This window comes from Manacus candei, unplaced genomic scaffold (genome assembly GCF_025592945.1).
Source record: "Manacus candei isolate 608988 ecotype Guabito, Panama unplaced genomic scaffold, ASM2559294v1 h1tg000002l, whole genome shotgun sequence".
Classification (NCBI taxonomy): Eukaryota; Metazoa; Chordata; class Aves; order Passeriformes; family Pipridae; genus Manacus; species Manacus candei.
In genome coordinates, this window is record NW_026138050.1 from 4049593 (window position 1) to 4072156 (window position 22564).

The window sequence follows — 22564 nt, forward strand, 5'->3', positions numbered from 1 at the left end:
AAAATAAACAGAAGTGCTCAAGTACAGCTTTATTTTCAATAAAGATTTTGAACTTCAGTGGCTGCACTGTCATCAGGTGCCATGACCTGGTTTAGTGCCCAGGCTTTAACTCCTGAACTCCTTGGACAACGTCAAATAGAACTGTGAGTTCTGTCAATGAACCACCACATAATCCTGGCCAAGGCTCCTCTGGCCAGCTGTGAGGGATGTTTACAATGCACAGCACCAGCAAAAACAACTTCCCTGACTCTGTATCTAAAAAACAGAAAGAGAAATATTTAGGACACCTGCTTTTGAAGTGCTTTGAAAACATAAGCGATAAACAGAATTTTTCTTATAGTTCAGAAGACAGACCTAAAAGTGCTTTGACCTTTCTCTCTGGCTTTAAATATCTTTTATTTGCATTTTAACCCCATTTGACTGTGCATACAGGTTAATTCCAGATTCCCTGAAGTGCTTTCATACAGCCTGCTGCTATGCCAGCATGTCTTGTATATTCTAAATCTAAGAAGATACAGCCAAAAGTCTGAGCCCTGACTTGCTCTGTGCAGGGAATCAGATGTCAGTATCAAAGAAAACACTTGGAAAAAACCAAATGAGTCCTTACGCCCAAATCACAGCTTTGTGCTATTTTGATCCCGCTTTCTGTGTGTGCCTCCTACAATCAGTTTCAAGTCAACCTTCTCTTAATACTGCCAGAGAAAATGCCAAATCCACGAGTAACCTCTGATCTTTAGATGCTGAGCAGGAGCACTGTAATCCTAAGGTTTTATGAAATGACTTAATCTCAGCATTTACTACATTTCAAAAGAAGTGTTTGAAGAGCAGCGGAAAGGAGAAAGTGGAGGATGAGATATCTTTTTATTATGACACAGAACACTTCAGAACTGTTTTGCCTGGGTCGTGCTATCTCTAACTCCAGTACAAGCCTTGTTTAAAATACCTCTGGCAACAGCTTTCCAATTACTACTTCCCAAAAAGCTGCACTTTAATGGAGGGGGATGACTTTGTTTAGCCTTCTCCCTGGCTAGTTCAAAGGGGAGTTATCTGAACCAGCAGACCAAACCCTGCCGTGAGTGTTCATGCTTCCCACCAAGTAACACTGCGTGGTACCCAGTGCACAGACATGCATATGTAAGGGTAGGGTATGCATAGGATTAAATCCCAAAACTTTTTCAAGGAAGAAAAATCGGAAAAAATAACAAGAAAAAATATTGGTGTTGAATCTTGCATAAATACGGGTCATAAAGAGCTGTTACTATTAAACTTTTAAACCATATATGTCACCTACTTTGTTACTTACTTGAAATATAAATTTTAATTTCCCTGATGCACATAGGGCAGGTTTGGAAATAGGTTTTGTGGAAGTCAACTGCTAGAGAGCAGCTTTTCAACATCTGCCTTTATTGTTGCTACTTGAGCAAACAGCAATTTACTGTTTCCTGAGAGTGACAGTTTCCTTCTGATATTTGAAGTCTCTGTGCTTGCCTGGACAATTCAAGTTGACAATACAGTCCTTGTGCTCTAAGTCTATAAGCAGGTTATATCTATAAAGCCTTGTACACACAATTTTGGAAGGCAGGTTTGAAAACGTGCCATCAAAATCTCAGATAATTATTTCATTTCTGTCTGTGTAATCATCTCTCTGAAGTGACTTGTGCCCTTTTAGAAATATTTGATGCTTGAAATGAAACTTCAGGTAACCACAGCTGTGAGAAAATCTGCCTCAGAGGAAAGAGGGAAAATTAGGGGCAATGGGGTACTGGGGAGGAAGAGGAGTCAGGAGAAAGCAACTCAACCAGAGAAATCTGTATACAAGCTTCTCCTTGTGTTGTCCATACTGCTGCCAAACTGGGGCAGGAATGGGGAGAGGTTGTTTTGTTTGCTTTAAATGAATAACCTGCAGGTTTGTGCATGACAGCAGGGTAGGAATGAAAAATAAATAACTCCTCCAAATGTCTCTCTGTATGTCTTTTTACCTTTAGTGCATCGAGAGATTGGGTTTTTTTAATTTCGCTTTTGATTTAATGGATCGGCAAGCAAAAACACCCCACCCAACAGCAACAACACACCAAACCAAAAAAAAAAATTAATTAAAAGCTGAACAAAAGGGCAGAAAAGCAGTGAATTCTCAGGTGTGCCTGTCCCAGAAGATTTGGTGTTTCCACTCACCAGACTCCCGGGTGCGGCCCCTCACGGCTTCGCTCCACGGCCCTGCCCCGATGGCGTTGAAGGCCTGGATCTGCAGCTCGTACTCTGTCCACTCCTCCAGGTCTTCAACCGTGTACTCCCTCTCCAGTCTGTCATTAATGACCTTCGTGAGGACAGGGGACTGCAGGTCCACACGCCAGAACCTGATCCTGTACCCCACGGACTCTGGGTTGCCGTTGTACTGCGTGTCAGGGAGGGGCTGGAAACGACAAGGAGAAACACAGGATTCCTATCAGAACACGCTGCCAGGGCTTTCCAAACTGTATTCCAAGGCTGCCCGGACTCATGTAAGGTCATAGGAAGGCAAAAAAGATCAAGAGGTTGATTTTCTGTTTTATGTTTCATTTCTGCGCTGCTTGAAATTTTCTTTTAATTTTTACCTTCATTTTGAGCTAAATAGATATGCTCACAAAACCAAGCCATTTGCTGTGGGTGTATCAACAGAGATGATACGAATATAATATATTTCAGAGCTTTGTGATTAATTATGGAAATGAATGATAAATTGCTGAAGCATGTGACAAATTCATTTATCGTACTTTATTTCTTTTTTTTTTTATTTTTTTACTGACTCTCTGCCTACTCATTTATCAGCAGAGATTCATTCTAGTATTCTAACTCCCCAAGCAATTTCAGAGATTAAAATATGAAATAATTAGCCTACTTCACGAAGTTTAGAGTTTTTCTGCTGTAAAACTAACTGCATGATGCCACGGATGGCTGAGATTCAGTTCTGATTCACTGGGAAAGCTGGATACACATTAACATTTCACAGCTTAAAAGACTGTACCCTGCAGGCAAGCAGGGCTAGAAACGTGACCCTTATTCTGTAGGAAGGGAGGAATTCCCAGCTCCCAGGGGGACACAAATTCACCTGCAGGTCTTGAAATAAAAGAGATTGAACACTTTCAAATATTGATGTTATTAAGCATGGAAATGGTTTATCAGGTCATTTTTAAACGTGGTTGCTGTTCCTCCTGAACCCTGCACAGTTTGACTAAAGAAAAACAGCCTTCCAGGTAGCACAGTCTTAATGCTTTAAAGTCTCTTTTAAAATGTTTTAAAGTCAAGGCTGTCTCTTAAAACAACCTTGAGTTAATTTTGATGGGAGATATGTAGGTCTGGATACAGAACCAGAGGTGTAACAATGTGGGCATGTTATTCACACACAAAAGCCACCAGAGAGTTACGTGTGTCCTATCAAAGGAACTGCAATGGCTCTTCTATGGATGGTGAGGTGACACCTTCAAGTCTGATATTTTGGTCTTGCAAGGTTCAGAATTAAGTGCAGCGTCCTGCTGAGAAACTGGAATTATTCCTTTCTGAGCAGGAGAAAAGCCCTCTTGCTTCCAGCCTGATTTTGACTTCCAGCCATAATGAGTTTATGCATGGAAAAGCTAACATTTGGGCAAAAGGAAACCTGTGCTTCATCAACTTCACACCACAGTAACCCCGGTGGAAAATTCTGCCTAACAGGGGTGAAGAAAAACCATTCTGGAGCAGGTTAATTGCCAAGTAAATCCCAGCGTGGCAGCTCTGCAGGTAACTGAGACAGCCAAAGGGGTAAAAGGATGTCAGCAACCACAGCATCTTCCCCATTAATCATTCATTTCTGCATTTTATCACACAATTCCCCACCCTTTCAAATAAACACAATCTTCCTACAGGGGTGTAACGTGCCAGCTTTGCCGCTGTTGGACCCCAGCTCTCAGTACCACGGGACGGCTGCCAACGGCTAGGATGCACCTTCTGGGGACCGTTTTGTACAGAGCAAACAACCGAGCCCTGGAAAGCTGCAAATTGGCTCAAGTGTTACATTCCTGCCCCACGTGTTGACCCAGAGGGTGGTACTGGAGAGCCTCAAAGCCGAGGTTTCACACACAGGCGCCCATTCCCCTGATGAGGCGGCAGAAATAGCAGCAGTAGGCAATTTATTTGATTAATAAGGCACTTAAGGTAAGTCTCAGATTTCCGACTATTCAGAGAAAGGAAATAATTTTGCTGTTAGTCCTCGTGCTGGATGCAAGCAGGAGGCACTCTGGAGTGCTGGCCTGACCCCGGGGGGAAGCAGCCGCATCCCAAGCCCCGGTACCCGGCTCCCCTCCATCCCTGTCCCCCCCGTGCTGCTCACCACCCATCGCAGCCACAGGCTGGTCTCGCTGGCCGTGCGCACGGTGACGCTCCCAGGGGACACATCTGGAGGGGCCTGCAGCGTCTGGATGACCCTGGAGGGCTGGCTCAGGGGGCTGGGACCCACCACGTTCACCTGCCTCATCCGGAACCTGGAGCGGGAGCAGAGATTGCAGCGTGTGCTTGTAAGACCTCAGCCAACCATTTCCCATTTCCAGGATGGGGGAAAAGAGGGGAGAATACAAATTAGGGCTCTCTAAAATGTTCCACAAAGGTCGTTGCATACAGGTCCCCTTTGTATTCGCTGCTGAAAGCTTTATGGTAACTGCTCTCAGATCCTCTCAGGTATTTAAAAAATGAAAATGAGATTAGCTTAGGGTCTATTAGAAACTTAGGTATTTGTGTGAGAAATTTATGTTAATTATACCAGGCCTGATGAGCTTATGCTGGCAGTAAGTGATTTTCTCTTGCGATGCTTATACAATACATTCAGAAAGGTATTAAAATATCAAACTTTGGATAGTCTCATTCCCTGTCAATATAAAGAATATTCTAGTGATAACATTTCCCCTCAATTACTCATTGAAAGAGGCTGATTTATCCCCGTGCTGCATATTCAGCCTTCCTGCACAAGAAAGATTAAGTTATTTAATATGGATATGCATCTTTAAAAAATACCCTGTCTGCTTGAAACTGTCTCTCCCACAATAGAAATCCCCTATTGGGTCACAAAAGATTTAGGGAAATCTCTTTTACAGGCAGCACCAAGTAATTAAGATGTGCTGTACATTTCAGATACTCTCACCAGTCATAAGCAATTGGAAGTACCCAGCACTTGCACATAAACTTGACCTGTTCATACACACTAAACACTTAATTTTGAGACCTAACGACTGAGCTTGGGAAAAGGATGAGCTAGTTAACACAGCAGTGTTTATTTACCTGCTCTGATCTCCCTGCAAATTGCACTAAAGGAAACATATTAAACAAATACTGTCCTGATTTCATACTCAAGCATTAGCCCAAAATATAGAAAAGCAGATGGCCTGTAAAGATGTGTCTGATAATCAGCTCTCATGGTGTCTTTCCTCAGTGGGCAATGACTAAAGCTGACCAAGGGACAAAAAAATCCATTCGGCAACAACTTTCTAGGTTTCAAAAATCTGTATAAAATTGCTGAAAAGTGCAGCAAACCCAAAAAAAGCTCCTTTCTGTGCCTGCATGAGAGGAAAAAAACCCAGGCAAAATTCAAGGAGCTGCTTTACAATGAAAAAACTGAAATACAATTCTCCTCTCAGAGAAGAACTGGATGTGTGAAAGATCTCAGCATAATTTGGATCCCTCCAGAATTTAATGAATACAAGAGAGAAACGAGATACAGGAATAAGATTAAACTGAAAATTTTAAAAACAGAAAAATCTAATTCCCCCAAATCTCTCATATACTTCCTCACTACTTTCTATCCCAAAGACATTTCTCCATGCACCTGGCTGGGTGTGCAAGTCTTCCTTACCCTTCATGGACAGTGAACCTTGAACTCTGGTACAACCTGCACTTTACTGCTTTCAGCCTTAAGGATCCACCTTTATGAGGACAGCAAAATCCTCTTAACCTGAAGATAAATTTTCCTAAACCTCTGCACCAGAAATCTCTGGTCAAGTTCAAAAAAATTTTCAAAGAGCTCTTAGTGAAACGTTTAGCTCTGGAAGATGAGGTTTAAAACACTTCAGTGGAGAGTTAGTGAGAAATTCAGTGTGTTCTTACGTTTGTGACCAAGAGAAGAAAATTAGCCAGCACTGGATCAGCTGTAAATTATATGAGCTCTACTTGGTTGCACCTACTACCAGCTTACAACAGCACATGGGTTAGTTAATAGGCCCTTCAGCCAGCACAAAATGGACAAGTTTCTAGTAAGCTGATTTAACACTTGCCACTAGATCTCCTTGCAACCAGCCTTTACATTAGCAAGCTGGTTCATGGAAGTATTTTTCATTAGGATTGAGTACCTCAAATTCTCCAGTCTTGTCTATACTACAGCAGTGCATGGCTTGGATTAAATTGATTTAAAAATCAATCTTGTTTAACTGGGGTGCACCCATAATGCAGATCCACTTCAATCACTTTAAGCACTGCATATATCTATTAAGTTTAACTTGGTAAATTCTTATAAACAAAGGTTTCATCTAACTGATGTTACCAAATTAAGTTAAATCAATAAAAAGATGTTTAAACTGATGTAAATATGTAATTACAGGTTTGCACCAGCTTAACTACAATTGATTTGTCACTGGGCTGATGTTACACTGGTGTTCCCTTCAGAGGAAGGAAGTCACAGGGCAGCAGTTACTCCTAAAAACATTTCACTGTGCACTTGAATTTCCTTTTTAATGTTATGAACTGCACTGTATGCAAATTACAATTAACAACATCAGATTAGCAATTTTAAGTATTAACTATGAAAACAGCAAACCTTTTCCTTTTTGTTCAGATTATAAAACCCAGCCAGCTGTTTCTGATTAGGAAAGCTGTTCCATGTTGCTACTTATTCATTATTTTTTTTTTTATGTTGCAGCTAATTACCTGCTGTTCTTACCTGTAATGAGTGTAAGGAGTAAGGTTTGGTACCTCCAGCATCTGAGCATCAGGTTCATTCTCCACCTCATGAAGACTCACCCATTCTTCCTCATCACCCAGCACACCAACCTGTACAAGGGAAAGGTAAGAAGGAATACAAATCAGACTATACATATATATAAAAATAAATATATATAACCTCTTTTACAATGTATGTCATCACAGCAGTGGAGGCACAAATGCTGTTAAACACGTACTATCCAGTTAATACTAATTTCTTACACGACAAGGCACTAGTTATTTGTAAAGAGAAAACACAGCCAAGTTAGCCAAGTTTTCTTGTACCTGTTGGGACTTTACTGGGTCCTGTGATAAGATCTATTCTAGAAAAACACTATGAGAGTGGTAATACCCTGTTCAATTTTGCTGCCACAATACGAAAGTATCAAGTAGTAATATAAGAAAATGAAAAATAGCCTTGATAATAACTCGCAGGAACTGATGCATACTAAATAAGTCTCAATGGAGGCAAAATGCCACGGAAATGAAGACAGAGAAACAAGAACAAAGTCAAAGAACAAAAGTGTTTTAACCTCATCTGCTGCTCTGCACTTAGACCAGACTTTTCCATGTGCAATTCTTTGTATTAATTAATCACAACATGTTGCCCAACATGGTCCCTCAGCTCCGGCAGTGTTAGAAGGGACTAAATGGTGATGAGAATTGAGCATTGCTTTCCATGCAGCTTCCTGGAGATTAAATGAAGATGAATCAGGGCTTAAAAGGAAGCCAATAAAGCACGAGTGAAAGGCCAGAGCCTGACCTGGGACTCTGGAACGTGGCAGCATCCGTGGGTCATGGATGAGACACAGGAGGAGCGAGGAGAATGGGAGAAGATTGCTGGGCTTCACTGTGGAGATTCCCAGGGCAGCTCAGGCAAGGCTCCCTGCTGTAATTCCCTAGCACTGTGCACAGTTACTCTGGTGTTTCAACCCTGCCACAAAAGACAATACCTGTGCCCAATTCCCTCGTCCTGGTATCCACAGCCAAGGGCTGAAGGATATGAGAGGATACATGGGCAGTTATTCCCTTCAGTGTCTATTTACAGACCAGATAACCATGAAGATGCCCTATCTTTTTTCAACCTGCTGACATTATCTACTCCCACAGACTGCTGTGGCAACAAATTCCAGAAGCTCTCAACCCACTGTGTAAAGAGCTATTTCCTTTAATCTTTTTTAACCAGATCCCTTACGAGTTCTGTATACAAGTTACAGCCACAGACACTGTCAGAGCACTTGATAGGCACCATAGCCCAAAGTATCTCACATACCCCAAGTACTTCAAATAGAAAATTAAGTTTCATTCACTCATTTTTTTTCCCCTTCAGGAGAAGCAGCCTGATTTATTTATAGATGTTTTAGTTCTTCGCTCACCCAGGACTTGGTGTGCTGCATATTTATGTTTGTGCATGAAGAAAGGACACAAAAGAAAATTAGGCCACAGTAATAAGTTCTGCATTGCACTGTGGAAAGAAGCCTCTGTGATCTTCCCAGCAGAGCACTGCTTTCATGGAAGGATGTGGCTGAACAGGTCTTGATGGGCCTTTCAGTCTTGTTGGTGATCAAGGTCACTGCCACATAGCAAACAACATATAAAATAGATGGTAGTGAAGATTATGGACCTCTTAAAATTCCCAGTCCTAACCAAGCTCCATAAATTGTACTAAAGCTCACGGATGCAGAAGCTTGAGGGAAACAAGTTGAGACAGGTCTGAATGGTAAAACAGAACATCCCTAAACTGAAGCCAGAGAAGAAACAGATGATAAAGAGAACTAAAAAAACCCCAAGAACCTACACGAACAAAGAAAGGATGAGAGGGTTCATTTCAGTCAAAGAAACAGAGAATACTTCTTATTAAATGAGTTTTCTATTAATACCGTAGAAAGTCTACAGTAAATGCTTACTTTTGCAAATCTTCCACTTAACAGCATCACCTCCAAGGGCTGCAGTAATTATGTAGCAACAATCCACAGCACTCTGGAGGCTGCAAATAATCTCCAGTGGTGACTAAGTCGCCTTTTTATATTCTAAGAGCAGTAAGAGCTTTTCAAAATATTTCTTACATAAAAGAAAAAAAAAAAGGAGCAAAAAAACCCCAAAAAGGCATCCAGGTTGCAGTTGCTGTGCAGCAGCAGGCAGGTCATTAATACACATTAAGGACCACAGGGCTGTGAACACCTGACATGGACTCAAGCGTGAGACAAGTCCAAACCCCTGCCTGGTTTGCAGAGAGACATTTACAGGTGGGCTGGAAAGGGGGAAATATTGAGGATCCTGTGCTGTTTGAGAAGCAGGACTCTGGCAAGCGCCTCAGAAGCCACTCAGGAGGCAGATTTCTGGGATGATGGGTGCAGTCCATGAGGAAATGGCAGATTCTAACCAAGCCCAGAACGTTGGTTGTTCCCAGGCTCAGGAGCCAGCTGGTAACAGTTGGTTGATACCTGTTCTGGGATGTGGAGGACCGTGGGCAAAGTGGCAGCACAGGCAGTCCCAAATTAACCACTTTGAGACTCGTTTTTAAATTACCGTCAGAGAGGCAGCAAAAAAACCCAACAACCACAGGCATATTTCTGTGATTTAGGAAAAGATTTTAAGAAAAATACATCAGGAACTTGCTTTAGTTAGAATAATACCTCGTAATGTTCCCTGGATCTGCCGCCAGCAATTGGGAAATTAACTTCTATTGAAATCAGTAGCATATTTTAGATTTTTTTGTAGGGAGTTTTTTCACAGCAAGAGGATTGAATGGTTAATAGCTGTAGGGCAGCTTGGTGAACAGCCTGGGGACTTCTGCATGACCTCTAACTTGTGTGGTCAAGCAATCCTAGGTCTGTGTTACTCAAAAGAAGTTTCACTTATTTATTTTATATATAATATATATATATGTGTGTGTGTGTGTATATATATTCTCAAGTGAATCTTGGAAGAAAACCTTCAGTGATGGGCTTCTGTGTTTTTAACTTCCCTGAGATCTATAGCAGATTCCAAGTTTCAGGCTCTGGAAGGAAAAGGAAATTATTTTTTGCTGAAACACTCTGATGTCAGATCAGAGGAAACGTATCAGTTTCAAGAATCCGAGTACAAAGGGATTCCCACGGGGCAAAAAGAACCACGGGCAGTGGTAGGGATAAAAGAGTCCTTTGAGGGGCAAGAGAGCCCACTCTGAGCAGCTCTGCATAAAATCAAGTGAAGTTAAAGGCTTCTTTCTTGTAGCTGTTTTTTTGGATAACAGTGTGTGCAAACTTCAGAGAAGGATCGTGTTTGTTGACAGACACACACGTATTCGTGGGTGCATTGTTTTGGGAGGCAGATGAGACACCGACTGCTTTTCTGTTATCACCAGCATAAAAACTCCTCAAGGGATGCACTCTGCATCTTCCCAATTCCCTGTGGAACAGGGCCACAGTCCCCAGGGACCCCAGGACTGCCACAATAAAAACACCCATGTCCCCCGAGACACTTCATATAACGCTCCATAACAATCAGCCATCACTAGTTAGCACATATTCATTCCCATCTCTCAGCTGCTCCCAAGGCATTACACTCAATAAAACTGCATATTCCCTTATTATTGCAGAAATGAGACAGCATAAAACAATATTGGAAGTGATGTCGGAACCTTTTACTTCTCTGTGCATTAGTTTCTCCTTTTCTTAAAAGGAAAATGTTACATATTTTATAAAATGACTTAACATTTTCTGATGGAATGCACCGTACGAGAAAATTTGCAGAATTCTGACTTAAAAAAAAAACACAAAAATAAATAAAATTTGGAACAAAAAAATCACTTGTACAAGACAGCACTGCCGCCCAAATTTTGAACAGTTACGAAGCACTAACTGCAAGAAAGGATAACACAATGTTTCTGTACATTATAGAGGTACCCTGTGTTCCACTATAGTTCAAGATGTGTCAGAGTTTTCATTTAAGAGGTCCATAACTCACACATTTGAAATCGCTTTGGGAGAAATTCGGTTCACGGGATGTCAGCCCGGGTGCAATTTTTTTTCCTCACTAAATCCCTAAATCGATTCAGCCATTTTTGATTTAAAGATTGTCAAAGGCATAAAATTGTCAGAGTTTCAGACACTTTATTTACCAGCCCCAAAGTGAAAAGGACATCAGGAGAATCACCTGGCACAAGGGATGAATCCTATCTGGGTCACTGACTTAACCCACGGAACCAGATAAACTCACAGGTAAAGTTGCAACCCCTTTCCCAACTCACAGCTTTAGAAGGGAATACATGTGATAATACTTTAAAGGTTTTACCACTTTGAAACTCTGCTACTGCTCACCATGACATTCACACAAAATCTCTCTAAAAACAGCAGAAAGGCTTTAAGCAAAAACTCTCTATAATAGCCCATGTACTCGTGGCTCCAGGAAATGTAATACTTCTTCAGAAATGGCTTTCAGCTGTTCCACAGGTCTTCTGCTGCCTGCAAATGACATTAATCACCAGAAAAATGCACCAAACTGGGCAGAAGTTATCCCAGCTTTTCTAATCAGCCACTGGAAAGCTCAATGGTATGGATTGAGCACCCACCAAGGCAAAGTCATGATGGGTTGAAATTGGATGTATCATTAAGGTTCCTTCCAACCCAAACCATTCTATGATTCATTTATGTACTTCTCCTGACAAAACCCCAGGAACAATCCAACACAAGAAAAATAAGCTGAAATTGGATTGCAAACATGAAACTACATGAGCACCAGCAGGGATTCATGGTCATTCTTGGCTGAAAATTGCCAGAAAAAATGTCTGCAATATATTTCCTGACTGCATCTGAGAGTACAGGATGGCTGGAAGGATTTACTGAAATTCCTTGTGCAGGAACAAGTTACCTATGAGTGTCAGTGCCACGAGGCAGCTACTGCTGGTCCCTCTGAACAAGTGTCAGCAGAACCTTTATATTACATTTGACCCTCTTCTCTTTAGATTCTACTCTATGTGATGGGGAAAAAAATGTTAGAAGTATTTTTTAAATAGCATTAGTACATCCAGTTTCTCCAGTCCTGAGTCTAGATAAGAAGATGGAAAAGAAACAACCTAGTGATAATTTTAAGAAATCCCTTCAAAAGCACAGAATGCAGCTTCACCAGAAACACAGAAATGGGATTTGTAACACTTGATATTTCAGTATCTACCAACACTAAACTCTTAACGACCTGATCTCCTCTCATGTTCATTGACATAATTGAGAATTAGTTCCACAGCGGCTCCCGTGAATTTACACCCCGGCACAGAAAGCAGGAACCAAGGCCAGATGCCCAAACTGTCACGTCAACTGGAATTCCCAGCTGTGTTTTTCATCCAAATTGTTTCATGAAGTATCAGACTTCAAAAATGGCTCTTAGCCAAACTGGAGTATTTGGAACATTTTCCTAGACCTGCCCTCACCAAGGAAGCTTTCTGCCAAATCAAGGAACAAAGAAGAAAACCACGTTGGTGGCAGGTTGTTTGCGTGTGTGTGAATATAAAACAGCTGAATTTTGTCTGTAAGGACTCGGCCTTTCAGAGTGAAAGGTATATTCCCAGTAGAGATGGAAGAGAAGAGTCAGAAAATAAGGGATGCTCAATGCAAAGCTATTGCCCAGCTTACAGAGGGGGACAGAAGTGAAGTGCACAATGTACAGATTAGTATTTTATAATTAAATGCGATCCTATCACTTGGCAATACCATCTGTTTTAAAATCATAGTATGCAAAACCACCCCTTAAGTGGCTTTTAATTTAATGCTAAGGCATGAAACACTTAACACTGCTATTAAAAGCTGTAAATGGGTCAGTGAATGAAAGATCCAGAAGGACAAAAATCCTCCCTACAGTTCTGTTCAGGAAATACTGCTGTAGGTGAGGTATAACCACTGCCCTTGAATCTTTAACACAGTCTTAAGGAACAATTATGGATGTCTATGCTAAAATACAGATGTTCCAACAGCAGTCTGCACCTCAGCACAGAAATATCCCAGCTTAGAAGAGACTCCATGAAAGGCAGAAATGAGGACTGGGGTGTCACTGGCAGCTCTTTTGCAAAAGCTCACCTCTCTGTGAAAAGTGGGCAGGGAAATCTGTGAGGTCCACAAGGCAGGTCCAAGGCAGCTTAAATCCAAGTGAGGATGGAGGGATTTCTGCCCTGATCTCTGCTCCCAGTGCCATGGTCTCACCCTTTCCCCTTACAGTGATGCTCCTCTGATAACACACAGCCCGTGCAGAGAGTTGATCTGTCTGAAACTCCTTTGTTCTGGGCTGGATCAAGGCTCGCAGCCACCCTGTGTATGATCCTGCCTGAGTCAGGGCACGTGGGAGGCAGGAGGAGGAAAGTCTTGGTAAGTGGGATGGGGATGGGGAGAGGAAATGGGAGCAGGACAACAAGAGTTCTGGTTTAGATCGGCAAAAGGTGCTGTGAAATTGCACTTCAGGAGAGAAAGAGTTTGAGAGGAGTGCTGGCAGAAAGGGGCTGTGAACAAAGGATTATATGCAGCTGTCATCCTGGAAACAGGATTTGCTGTATCCTTAAGGACTCACCAATTTCTCTGCATACCTGAAAAGACTTTTGTTAATCAGGTGAGAAAGAATTTTTCTTTTTTTATTAAATCCACTAGGAACCACATTTGTTGTGCCCAAGCTGAACAGTGAGGTGTGGTGTGCTGAAAAAGACTGCCCAGACTCTACAAGGACATCTGGGGTGCTCCTTCCCCAGATGGAGCAAATAATTTCAGGATCTACCAGAATCACAAACCCCTTGACTTTAGCAGCAATGCATAAGATATTGATGAGGGTTTGTGAACAAGAAAGACCCTCCCTTCCCTCCTTGCACCACCAAGGACCATTCCAACCACTGCTGGTACCCAGGGCTCTTCAAGGATGCAGATGAACTTCACGGTAATTATTACTGCATTTTTAAAGCATTCAAATTTATTTCACTTCAGTGGCATTTTGCAACTCACTGAATTAGCAAATTCCCAGCAATATCAATGTGGTGTTCCAGCAGGAAAATGCTTCTCAGAATGTGCTAAGACACCATATTATTGGATTTCAGTGTTTAATTCTGTAATATGCAATAATGTGTATATAAATGGCACGAAATGTACCAACTTGTTCACAACAATCTCATTACCAAGTGAAGTGATTGTATCAACATGTCTAAGTGGTGATGGTGATTTAAGAAGTCCAACATTTGGTCTTAAAAACAGATTATATTATTTATAAAGATCTGTGGGTGGAAAGGAAGAAGCAAAGCTCATCTGTCAGGAGAACAAATGAGGAATACATAACTCCTCCAAGGCAGAATGACAGCAGAAAGAGGGATATTGTTTAAAGCTGATGAAGATGAGAATTCATCCTATTCATATCTACAGGCCTGAATAGAAAACCTTGGTATATTCCATTACAAGACAGAAAAATACACTCAATCTCACGAATAATGGTATCTTTACTGTTCAGTGCAATTTCTTCTATACTTCTGAGTCTACGAGATGATAATTCCAGGTTTGCATGTGATTTGAAAAGACACCTCACAGAACCTAAACACAGGTTTCAAATCCTTTTTAAAAATCAATGGATGGACTAAAGCTCTGCTCTGTGTGTTGCTTATGATGTGTCTGGTGGTGTTCTGGAAATAAACAAACCAGCTTTACAAAAATCCATGTGATTTCTTTAAAGGATAAGCATTCTCACATATATATATATATTATAAATCACATTTTCCTTTTATTCCTTGGAACAGAATTCACAGTATTCATGTGGCCCTTTTTTCCCTGGCTGACACACAAACATTTCCCAGCTGAGCCTCTCAAGCTCCCTGGCATCCCAACCTTCCCAGGACCCCCTGAACAGCTACCACCAGGCCATTTACAGAGGAGACGTGATCCAAAGTTAAACAAAAACTGTAACCCAAACAGCAATTCACTATTTGGACCCTCAGAGACTTCATTAAGAGATTTTTGTCAGGGACATACCTGGCCTTCAACTATCCACTTGGAGATGGAGGTTTTGCCGTCGTATCCTGGACGGAATTGAAGTGTGGCAGAGCGAGGGCTGATGTTGGAAATCACCAGGTTGGATGGAGCACCTGGAAGTTCTGGAGAAACAGAAATGTAAATGAGAGGTAGAAAGACTCTTTGTCTAGGGCCCTGTAACACAAGCTGAAATTCAGTGTTTCAACATATAAAATAACTTGGTAACAAGTATAACAATTTTAAAATTCCTGGAGCAAACAAAGAGGGTGACCATCCTACAAAGGTAGCCCCAATCAAATCTTTGCCTTGCATTAGTCAAACTCACAGTGGCATTTACATTTTTTATATCATCTGAACTAACAACAAAAGCAAGTCCAGGAAAGAGATATTAAATATAGATTGTTTAGAATAAATTCTCAGTAGCACCTGCATTTTTAAGAAATAGAAATAACTACTGTAATCAGTAATTACCTAGTGGAAGGTGGCCCTGCCCATTACAGGGGCTTGGAACCAGATGATCTTTAAGGTCACTTCCAACCCAAACAATTCTGTGATTCTATGACAATGTTGCACTCTGTGCAAGTGCAACAGGCTGAAAATGGGCAGGTTTTTGGCGTGTCTTTCAAGCATGCAGGAATACACAATATTTCTTTATTCTTACTTCACATTTGTGGGAACCGTGATCAATAAACTAACCCTGCCCAAGTAGAATATTGCTGTTATCAGGCTAACAACAGGGAGCATGGCATTGATCCAGTCTACAGATTGTCACAATTACCTATGATTGGGGAAAAGAAAGGCAAACATACTTCAGGACATATAGAAAACTTCAAAAATACTGCAGAAAGGAAAAACTGGATTATTCTCAGCAACGTACAATAACTGCTCCACTTTGGAAAATTCTGCTTCTATAACCTATATATTAACTGAAACTGCTTGTCTGAGGTATGAATTGGCTATTCAGTTTGCTTTTTTACTGGACGAGGGAGAGTGTAGAATTTTTAAAATGAAATGCAAAATGGGTAAATGTACAGTGCCCAAATGGTAACTCAGACAATGTGGGACAAAAAAAACCTCTTCCCAAATCTTTCTCAGGCCACAACTTGAAAATCTTGTAAATAAGATTGTAGTTTCACTATCCAAGTGACCTCTCATGGTTGAAATAACCTATACTGCTCCTACAAGGAAAAAACTTTCCTTTTTAGCATCTAAACCTTATCTTTCCCCCCAAAGCAACGCTTTTTGAATAGATTCAGGCTTAGTTCGTATGTTACTTTGTAAATGTCAAGGGATTCTGTGTTGTACCCACTTTATTACTTTGTCCATTCCATTGTCATACTTCCAACTTTTGTATTTGTATTAAACAGCCTCAACTTTCTGGAATTTTCAAACTGTGAGTGTGTCCGTGCTCACATTTCAATCTGTCCCACAGATCAAATTTAAATTACGCGGTCAAGAATTTCGACGCTTCACAAATAAAACCGTTTTTATTACTTCCGAAGTAACCCGCGACGGGAACAACGAAACACGAGGTATCGGCACCTTTTCTTCTGTTTCATGCAGTTATACCAACCTGGGGGCACACCAGAGGAGATGGTGGAGGACGTGACCCACCCGCTCCCTTTCGCGGTCACAGCTGCCACCTCGATGGTGTAGGTGGTGAGGGACGAGAGCCCCGTGATCTTGTACTCCAGGGTTGTGTTGGACAGCGTGCGGGCAAGGCGAGACTCGTTCCTGCCATACATCTCCCAGGAGATCTGGTACCCTGAGAAACAACCACACACAAGTCAAGGGGGTTGTAGTTTTCCTTCCACAGCCCACAGACTGGTAAATTCCTGTGGCAGCACGATTTGCCTGTGGTCCATGGTGGATCATCATTCCTTACTCTACCCCACTGTGGTCACCTTTTATAAGCAGAGAAAAAACCCTTGAAGTAAATGTAAACTGAAGTAAATGTAAACTAAAGTAATGTAAACTAAATGTAAACTAAACTGGCTAAAATACCCAAATATTTTTCTGATATTGTTATTCCCAATAAACAACTGATGTAGGTACCCTATGGGGCATCATCTGCCTATCAGATTACAGACGAGGGAGGACATGAGGTCTCAACAGACTGTCTCTTTTTGCTGTGACAATACAGTGCTTGCTAAGAAATTCCTTGGAAACCTGGGGATAATCTCACAGGACTTTCACTCTGTGAATTCTGTGAAGCAAAAAGGAAGAAACAAGGGCTTTGGAAAATATAATATCAGCTCACCAGCTGGAATATCTAATTAAAAATCTATATGTGCTTAGTAGGGCTACTCCCTTTCCAGGTTGAAGTAACCTTCACTGCTGTATATCTAGAAATACTTAGAAATCTGACAATAACAATCAGGCAGGAACATTGTGGGAATCTTCCAGGAACTGAAAAACCTCTACTCCCCACTGCTTCTTCCTCGCACAAATCCTTCAGCAGGGTGAATCATTATCCTTTCTTTCAAAACCATCATGGAGCCAATGCATTGTCCAAAGCTGCACTTGCCCTGACCTCCATATTATTCTTCTATCATCACCAGGCTTCCTTTTTATCACTTTGATAACCACTTGCCTTCCAAGAACTTTTGAAACTTTCTACTGTCTGATTTGCTCAATTTTACCTCCAAATCTGCTTGTCCTCCTCCTGCCCAGTCCTACTTTATTCTCGTTTGAACCTATGTGAACCTTGCTGTGCCAGTCTCCAGAGAGCGTGTCTGAAAAGTTTGCTTGATTGCAGCTTTCTTTGTGATTTGACTCAGAGGGTGAAAAAAAAAAATACACATAGCTCTTGAATGCCTGTGAAATTGGAGTGAGTGAAAAGGACTAACAGAAAGGAATCCCACTGTGTGAACCATGCACGAGGCAAACTGGCTAGAGAAACTCCCTACTGGGTTCATGTTCCCATCATCTAAGATGAGGAATTCAGACCAGCTGAGAGGCTTGAGGCTTTTTTTTCCCCATTTTTTTTTTTAATAAAAAATCATGATAAGCTGATTAACATATATGAATTGACGTAGCAAAATCCCTTATGGTATTAATCAACAAGAAAGCATCATCTCATGAGCTAAAAGCATGGTGAGACAAATATTTCTGTGAGAGTTTGAGAGGTGTGAGATGTTCTCTGTCCTCTCTGTGAGCTGCCATTACTGATGGAGATTCATCTTAACCTGATTTTGCATGAAAATGGGCCCGGAGTGCTCACATAGTCACTAATTAACTTTTCAGGTGAGGGGGCAGTGATAAAGAGAGGTGATGCTTCAACAATTCCATCTACACCACAAAGGCTTCTTTGACTGTGAACTACAGAGGGGAAGGGGAGAAACTCCTGAACGCTCATCTGGAACTGGTTTTAAACAAGTGTCTGAGTAGGAATTAATTAACTCAGTAAATTACCAATGTCTTGGAAACACTGTGGTGTTCTGCTGCCTTCTGAAAAGGCTTAAGAATCATTTATCAGATCAGAGTTGATGTAGCACAGGCAGGATTATAATCTGTAGGAACATTTTGACAAAATTTAAGGACTCTGTTGCCTCTATTAACAGAGGATGAGCAGAAAGGTGGGGGATGATTGTCTCCTGCCTTTGGTGCTCAGTGAAGAGGCACGGAGGAGTTGCAAACAGAAGGACCATCACAAACACCCTTTTCTTTCATTAGCTGTGGGTGCAGTTTGTTCCAGACAATAAATAACCAGAGGAAGATAAGCAGGGGACTTTTAATGCTCCCTCTGTCCATTTGTTGCTTACAGACAATAGAAAGTGTCATTCACCATGCACCAGGCAATCTTCAGTGATTGAGGTATCTCCTCTCCCATCTAGATAAGCTCAGGTTATATATCAAACGCTGGTGATTATTCTTTGGACATTTTATGTTTTCTCCCTGGTGACCACAGGATGAGCCCCAGCTTTCCTGCCCATTAGGCACAGAGTCTCTACGTATTTATTTTCTGAGAAAGTGTTCACCAGGAAAACAGTCCTGAGTTCACGTGTGTAAATTGAAGAAAAGGCAAACAGGCAGCACTTGCTGCCAGATATTTCAGCCCTGGATGTATAGTTAAATTCTAGTCATATAAAAGATGAGAAGAGAAAATCTGTACGTACACGGCGAGCAGACACAAAGCCAAAAGCAACCAGGCATAACAAAAACAGATGAAAAAAAACCGTTGAAGGAAAGGAACAACAACCACTGTACCCCCAAGTAGCACTTAAGCCACGCTGGTTGACAGATGGGCAGAACTTTGGGACATGTGGTTGGTGGAAACACACTCCCTGTGTTACAGACGTGATCCCTGCCAGAAACGTGTGGGGGGCAGAGAGGGTTTTCCTCTGGCTCTGGTGTGAGTGAGAACAGGAAAGGTGCCACAGAGCCTTCCCCTGTGCTTTGGCACTCCTCAAAATGCTGCCTAACGGGAACTAATGACCAGAGGAGTTTCAGAAATAATTTTCTGGTGATATGGAGTAAATTCTGTACACAGGAGCAGTACACCCAATCACAAACTGTCTGTCTACATCCAGGGCCTCATAAATCAACGTTTACTGAGGGAACGAGGAAGATACTGAGATTTACAGCAGAGTAATGGGCAATTTCCCAGCTCAGGTTGGCTGCTGGGTACCCTGTCGGCTCTTCCCTCCTCCCATTGCTGGTGCAGGGAACAAGAAGGTCCACTAAAGACATCAATGAGCAGAAATGATGAATAATTGCTTCCCTGAGCACTCAGACCTCCAAGCAGCCCTCTTTAAACCTCTGAGGTGCTCAAAGGGCATAAACAATTTTCCTATTCTTCCATCCCAAATGCAATTTGCATCATTAAGGATGTTTCTTTTTCCTTATAAACTCTGCTGGGCATTTTCACATTGGTGTTTTGTCATGAACAATAGAGCTTGTTTAGTTAAGTCTTTCTGGAACAATTTACCCCAAATATAAGACAGTCCATCATCAAGTTCCAGCAGGTTTCAACCCAACCTGGGAGGCAGCAGCTTGTTTCCAGCAAAGCAATTCTACAACACCAACATGGTGCTGCTCCCTGATGCTTAACAAGGATCAGTATTACATCATCTTGGATAGGCTTGGATGTAGGTCCCTAAATTTAAGCTCTCGGGCTTGAAAGGCTTTGGCCATCTTCACTGAATCAATACTGCTCTGCTTTCAGAAGTCATTAGTTTCTATTCTCAAACCACTTAAATCAGTGCATATTTCAGGAAGGTGACCGTGGTGTAAAGGCAGGAGATGATCTGCACAAGGACTCCACACACACTACAAACAGCACAGAACACACACATACAAACGTTACAGATACACAGAGAAAACACTGACAAGTACCAGTCCTATCAAAATGATTAGACCTGTCAAAGTTAAAATGCTTCAGGAAATTAGACTGATATAACATTTAAATGGTCAAGGGTCAGGAAGTCTGATTTTTTTTAACCCCTAAAGTGTATTTTCTTACAAATTATAATATTTTTTTTCAAAAAATTAAACATTTCAATGTCAATGCTCCCAAATTAAAATATTTTGATCCACATGAAACGATCCTCTCCCTTCCCAACTGTGCTTTTTAGCTCCAGTAACTTAAAATCTGGGAGCTTTCTTGTGCTTCAAAACCTTGAAACCTTTCTTAAATGGAATGTCCGTTCTGTGGAGCTGTAACAGTTTCCCCTCTGAAAACAATATTGCCTCTGTTGATAAGAACTAGAGGTTTTCTCAAGTATTTATAGCTTCCTTTATGAAAAATAATGAAGTTGCTGATGTTGTATCTACACTGGCATACAGTAAATAGATAAACAGCTTGTCAAATGGCAGACTCATCAAAGGGAAACAAGAGAGTTCTGAACCCTTGTGGTGGTTTATAACAGATTAAGTAATGACATGCAAATTCTGTCACGCAGTCCACAGCCAGGCCACTTGATCACAGATGAAGGGCACTGCTGATTTCAGGCTTGGTCCTGATTGCAAATCTTAACAATGCCAATCCAGATTTTGCAGCTGTAAACTCCGTGCAGGAACCCCCCACCCTTGGGGCAAAGGCCAAGCACGGTCTCACAAATTTCCACAAATTTAGTAACGTAGGTGGAGGTTATGGAAGATTTAACAGGACCAGAAACCCTGTGGGGAGCTGATTTCCAAAACAAACTGCCTTTCCAGTCAACACAATCATGAGCTGCCACTGGACCCAAACCTTGTATAATGTGCCCTGGTGACATCTCAATTACCCAAAAGAAGGACCAGGACACCAGCGCCCGAAGCGGCCAGTTCTCCCTAAATGCTCTGTTACACAAACAGTTTTTCACTGCAGTGATTCATTCCACCTCACACACACTTAACAGAAAAGAAATAAAAGCAGACATAGCAGCTGATACCTGTGATGATGCCATTTTTCTCTACAGGTTCTTGCCAGCTGACCTTGAGCGAGGTGTCGAGGATCTCGGTGAAACTCAGGTGTCCCACTGCTCCCGGCTCTGGAGATCAGGAAAGAAAAACTGTTAATTGGAGAACCCCTCTTAATTGTGATCTAATTCACATGGCAAGGTTAGGGATGAAGAAATACAGCACTGAGCCAGGGCCAAGGGAAGCTGAAAACATCACTGAGAGGGAGAAGACAAGCTGGGAAGAAACACTCTGTCTTGTCATCACATAAATTATTTCACCCGGCCATCATCCCAATTGTCTGGAGAGCTAAAGAGAGTGGAAACAGGAGACGTGCACACAACTTGTTCTTTCCTCTCTTCTTCATCTAACCTAATTAGCACAATCAAGCTGGCAATCCTGAAGGTGATGGTGTTTGCCATTTTTCCCCTCGGTGGCAGGTGTGTGGTGTTCACTGCTGTGCAGCTTTTGTGGACCCAGGTCTGTAGCAACACCACCAGCAACCCCCTCATCTGGGAAGAGCTTTTTCCCTATGCAAGGTCACAGCAAGGACAGAGTCACCAAGCCACTGCTTGGGTAAGTTCTCTCAAAACAAATCTAAAAATGTCCAGCATAATGGCAACTGTCTTCTGTAAAATGAATACAAGTGTGTGAAAATTTTAAAGGGTTTTTATGATGCAGCTAAAGAGCTCTTAAAAATTCAGCTCCCCAGTGTGCAATGAAAGAGCATAAAATGGAATGACTGTCAAGAATATGCCATCCTCCCTCAATTTTGGCCTTCAAGGAAGACAACCTGACTGATTTTTGATCCAAATACTGTTCTGTCCTCAATCGATGTACTGGAAAAAGGAGATTTTGTTCACTTTATATTCACAGTGCTTCTGTCATTGGATCCCTGCCCGAGTATCCTCCAGCTCCACTGACATCAGTTGGCAATTTCTTGTCTGCAATTTCATATTTTGTTTCCTCTTCAATTTAGTCCAGTCTCTCATTCCCCTCCAGCTATGACAAAAAAAGCTCAAACCCTGCCAGTAGGTCAGATACAACCCCATTTGCAATTCTGCAGTCCTAGTGAGGAAAGTTTCCAAATCCACTCTGCGAAACCAAGCAGTCAAAGCTCCACAGAAGAACTGCTGATCCTGAAGTGATCCCAGGAATACCCAACAAGAGCATGGCAGTTGTGCACTATTTGGGACCAGGGATGTGCAGACACAGAACCCACACAAAGCTTGGCTCCAATT

The 22564-nt window shown here is 41.8% G+C and overlaps 1 protein-coding gene across 5 annotated transcripts in view; it reads right to left on the reverse strand.

Moving 5' to 3' along the window:
- The window catches only part of SDK1 (sidekick cell adhesion molecule 1), a 394324-nt gene that overhangs the window by 78962 nt on the left and 292798 nt on the right, over nucleotides 1–22564 (reverse strand). For all 5 annotated transcript variants that reach the window (XM_051782514.1, XM_051782501.1, XM_051782510.1 and 2 more), the window contains 6 exons: nucleotides 21317–21415; nucleotides 16516–16707; nucleotides 14943–15064; nucleotides 6935–7044; nucleotides 4343–4493; nucleotides 2173–2410 (listed from right to left, as the gene is read on the reverse strand). In XM_051782514.1, coding sequence (XP_051638474.1) covers nucleotides 2173–2410; nucleotides 4343–4493; nucleotides 6935–7044; nucleotides 14943–15064; nucleotides 16516–16707; nucleotides 21317–21415 — 912 coding nt within the window. The remainder of the gene's footprint in view (nucleotides 1–2172; nucleotides 2411–4342; nucleotides 4494–6934; nucleotides 7045–14942; nucleotides 15065–16515; nucleotides 16708–21316; nucleotides 21416–22564) is intronic.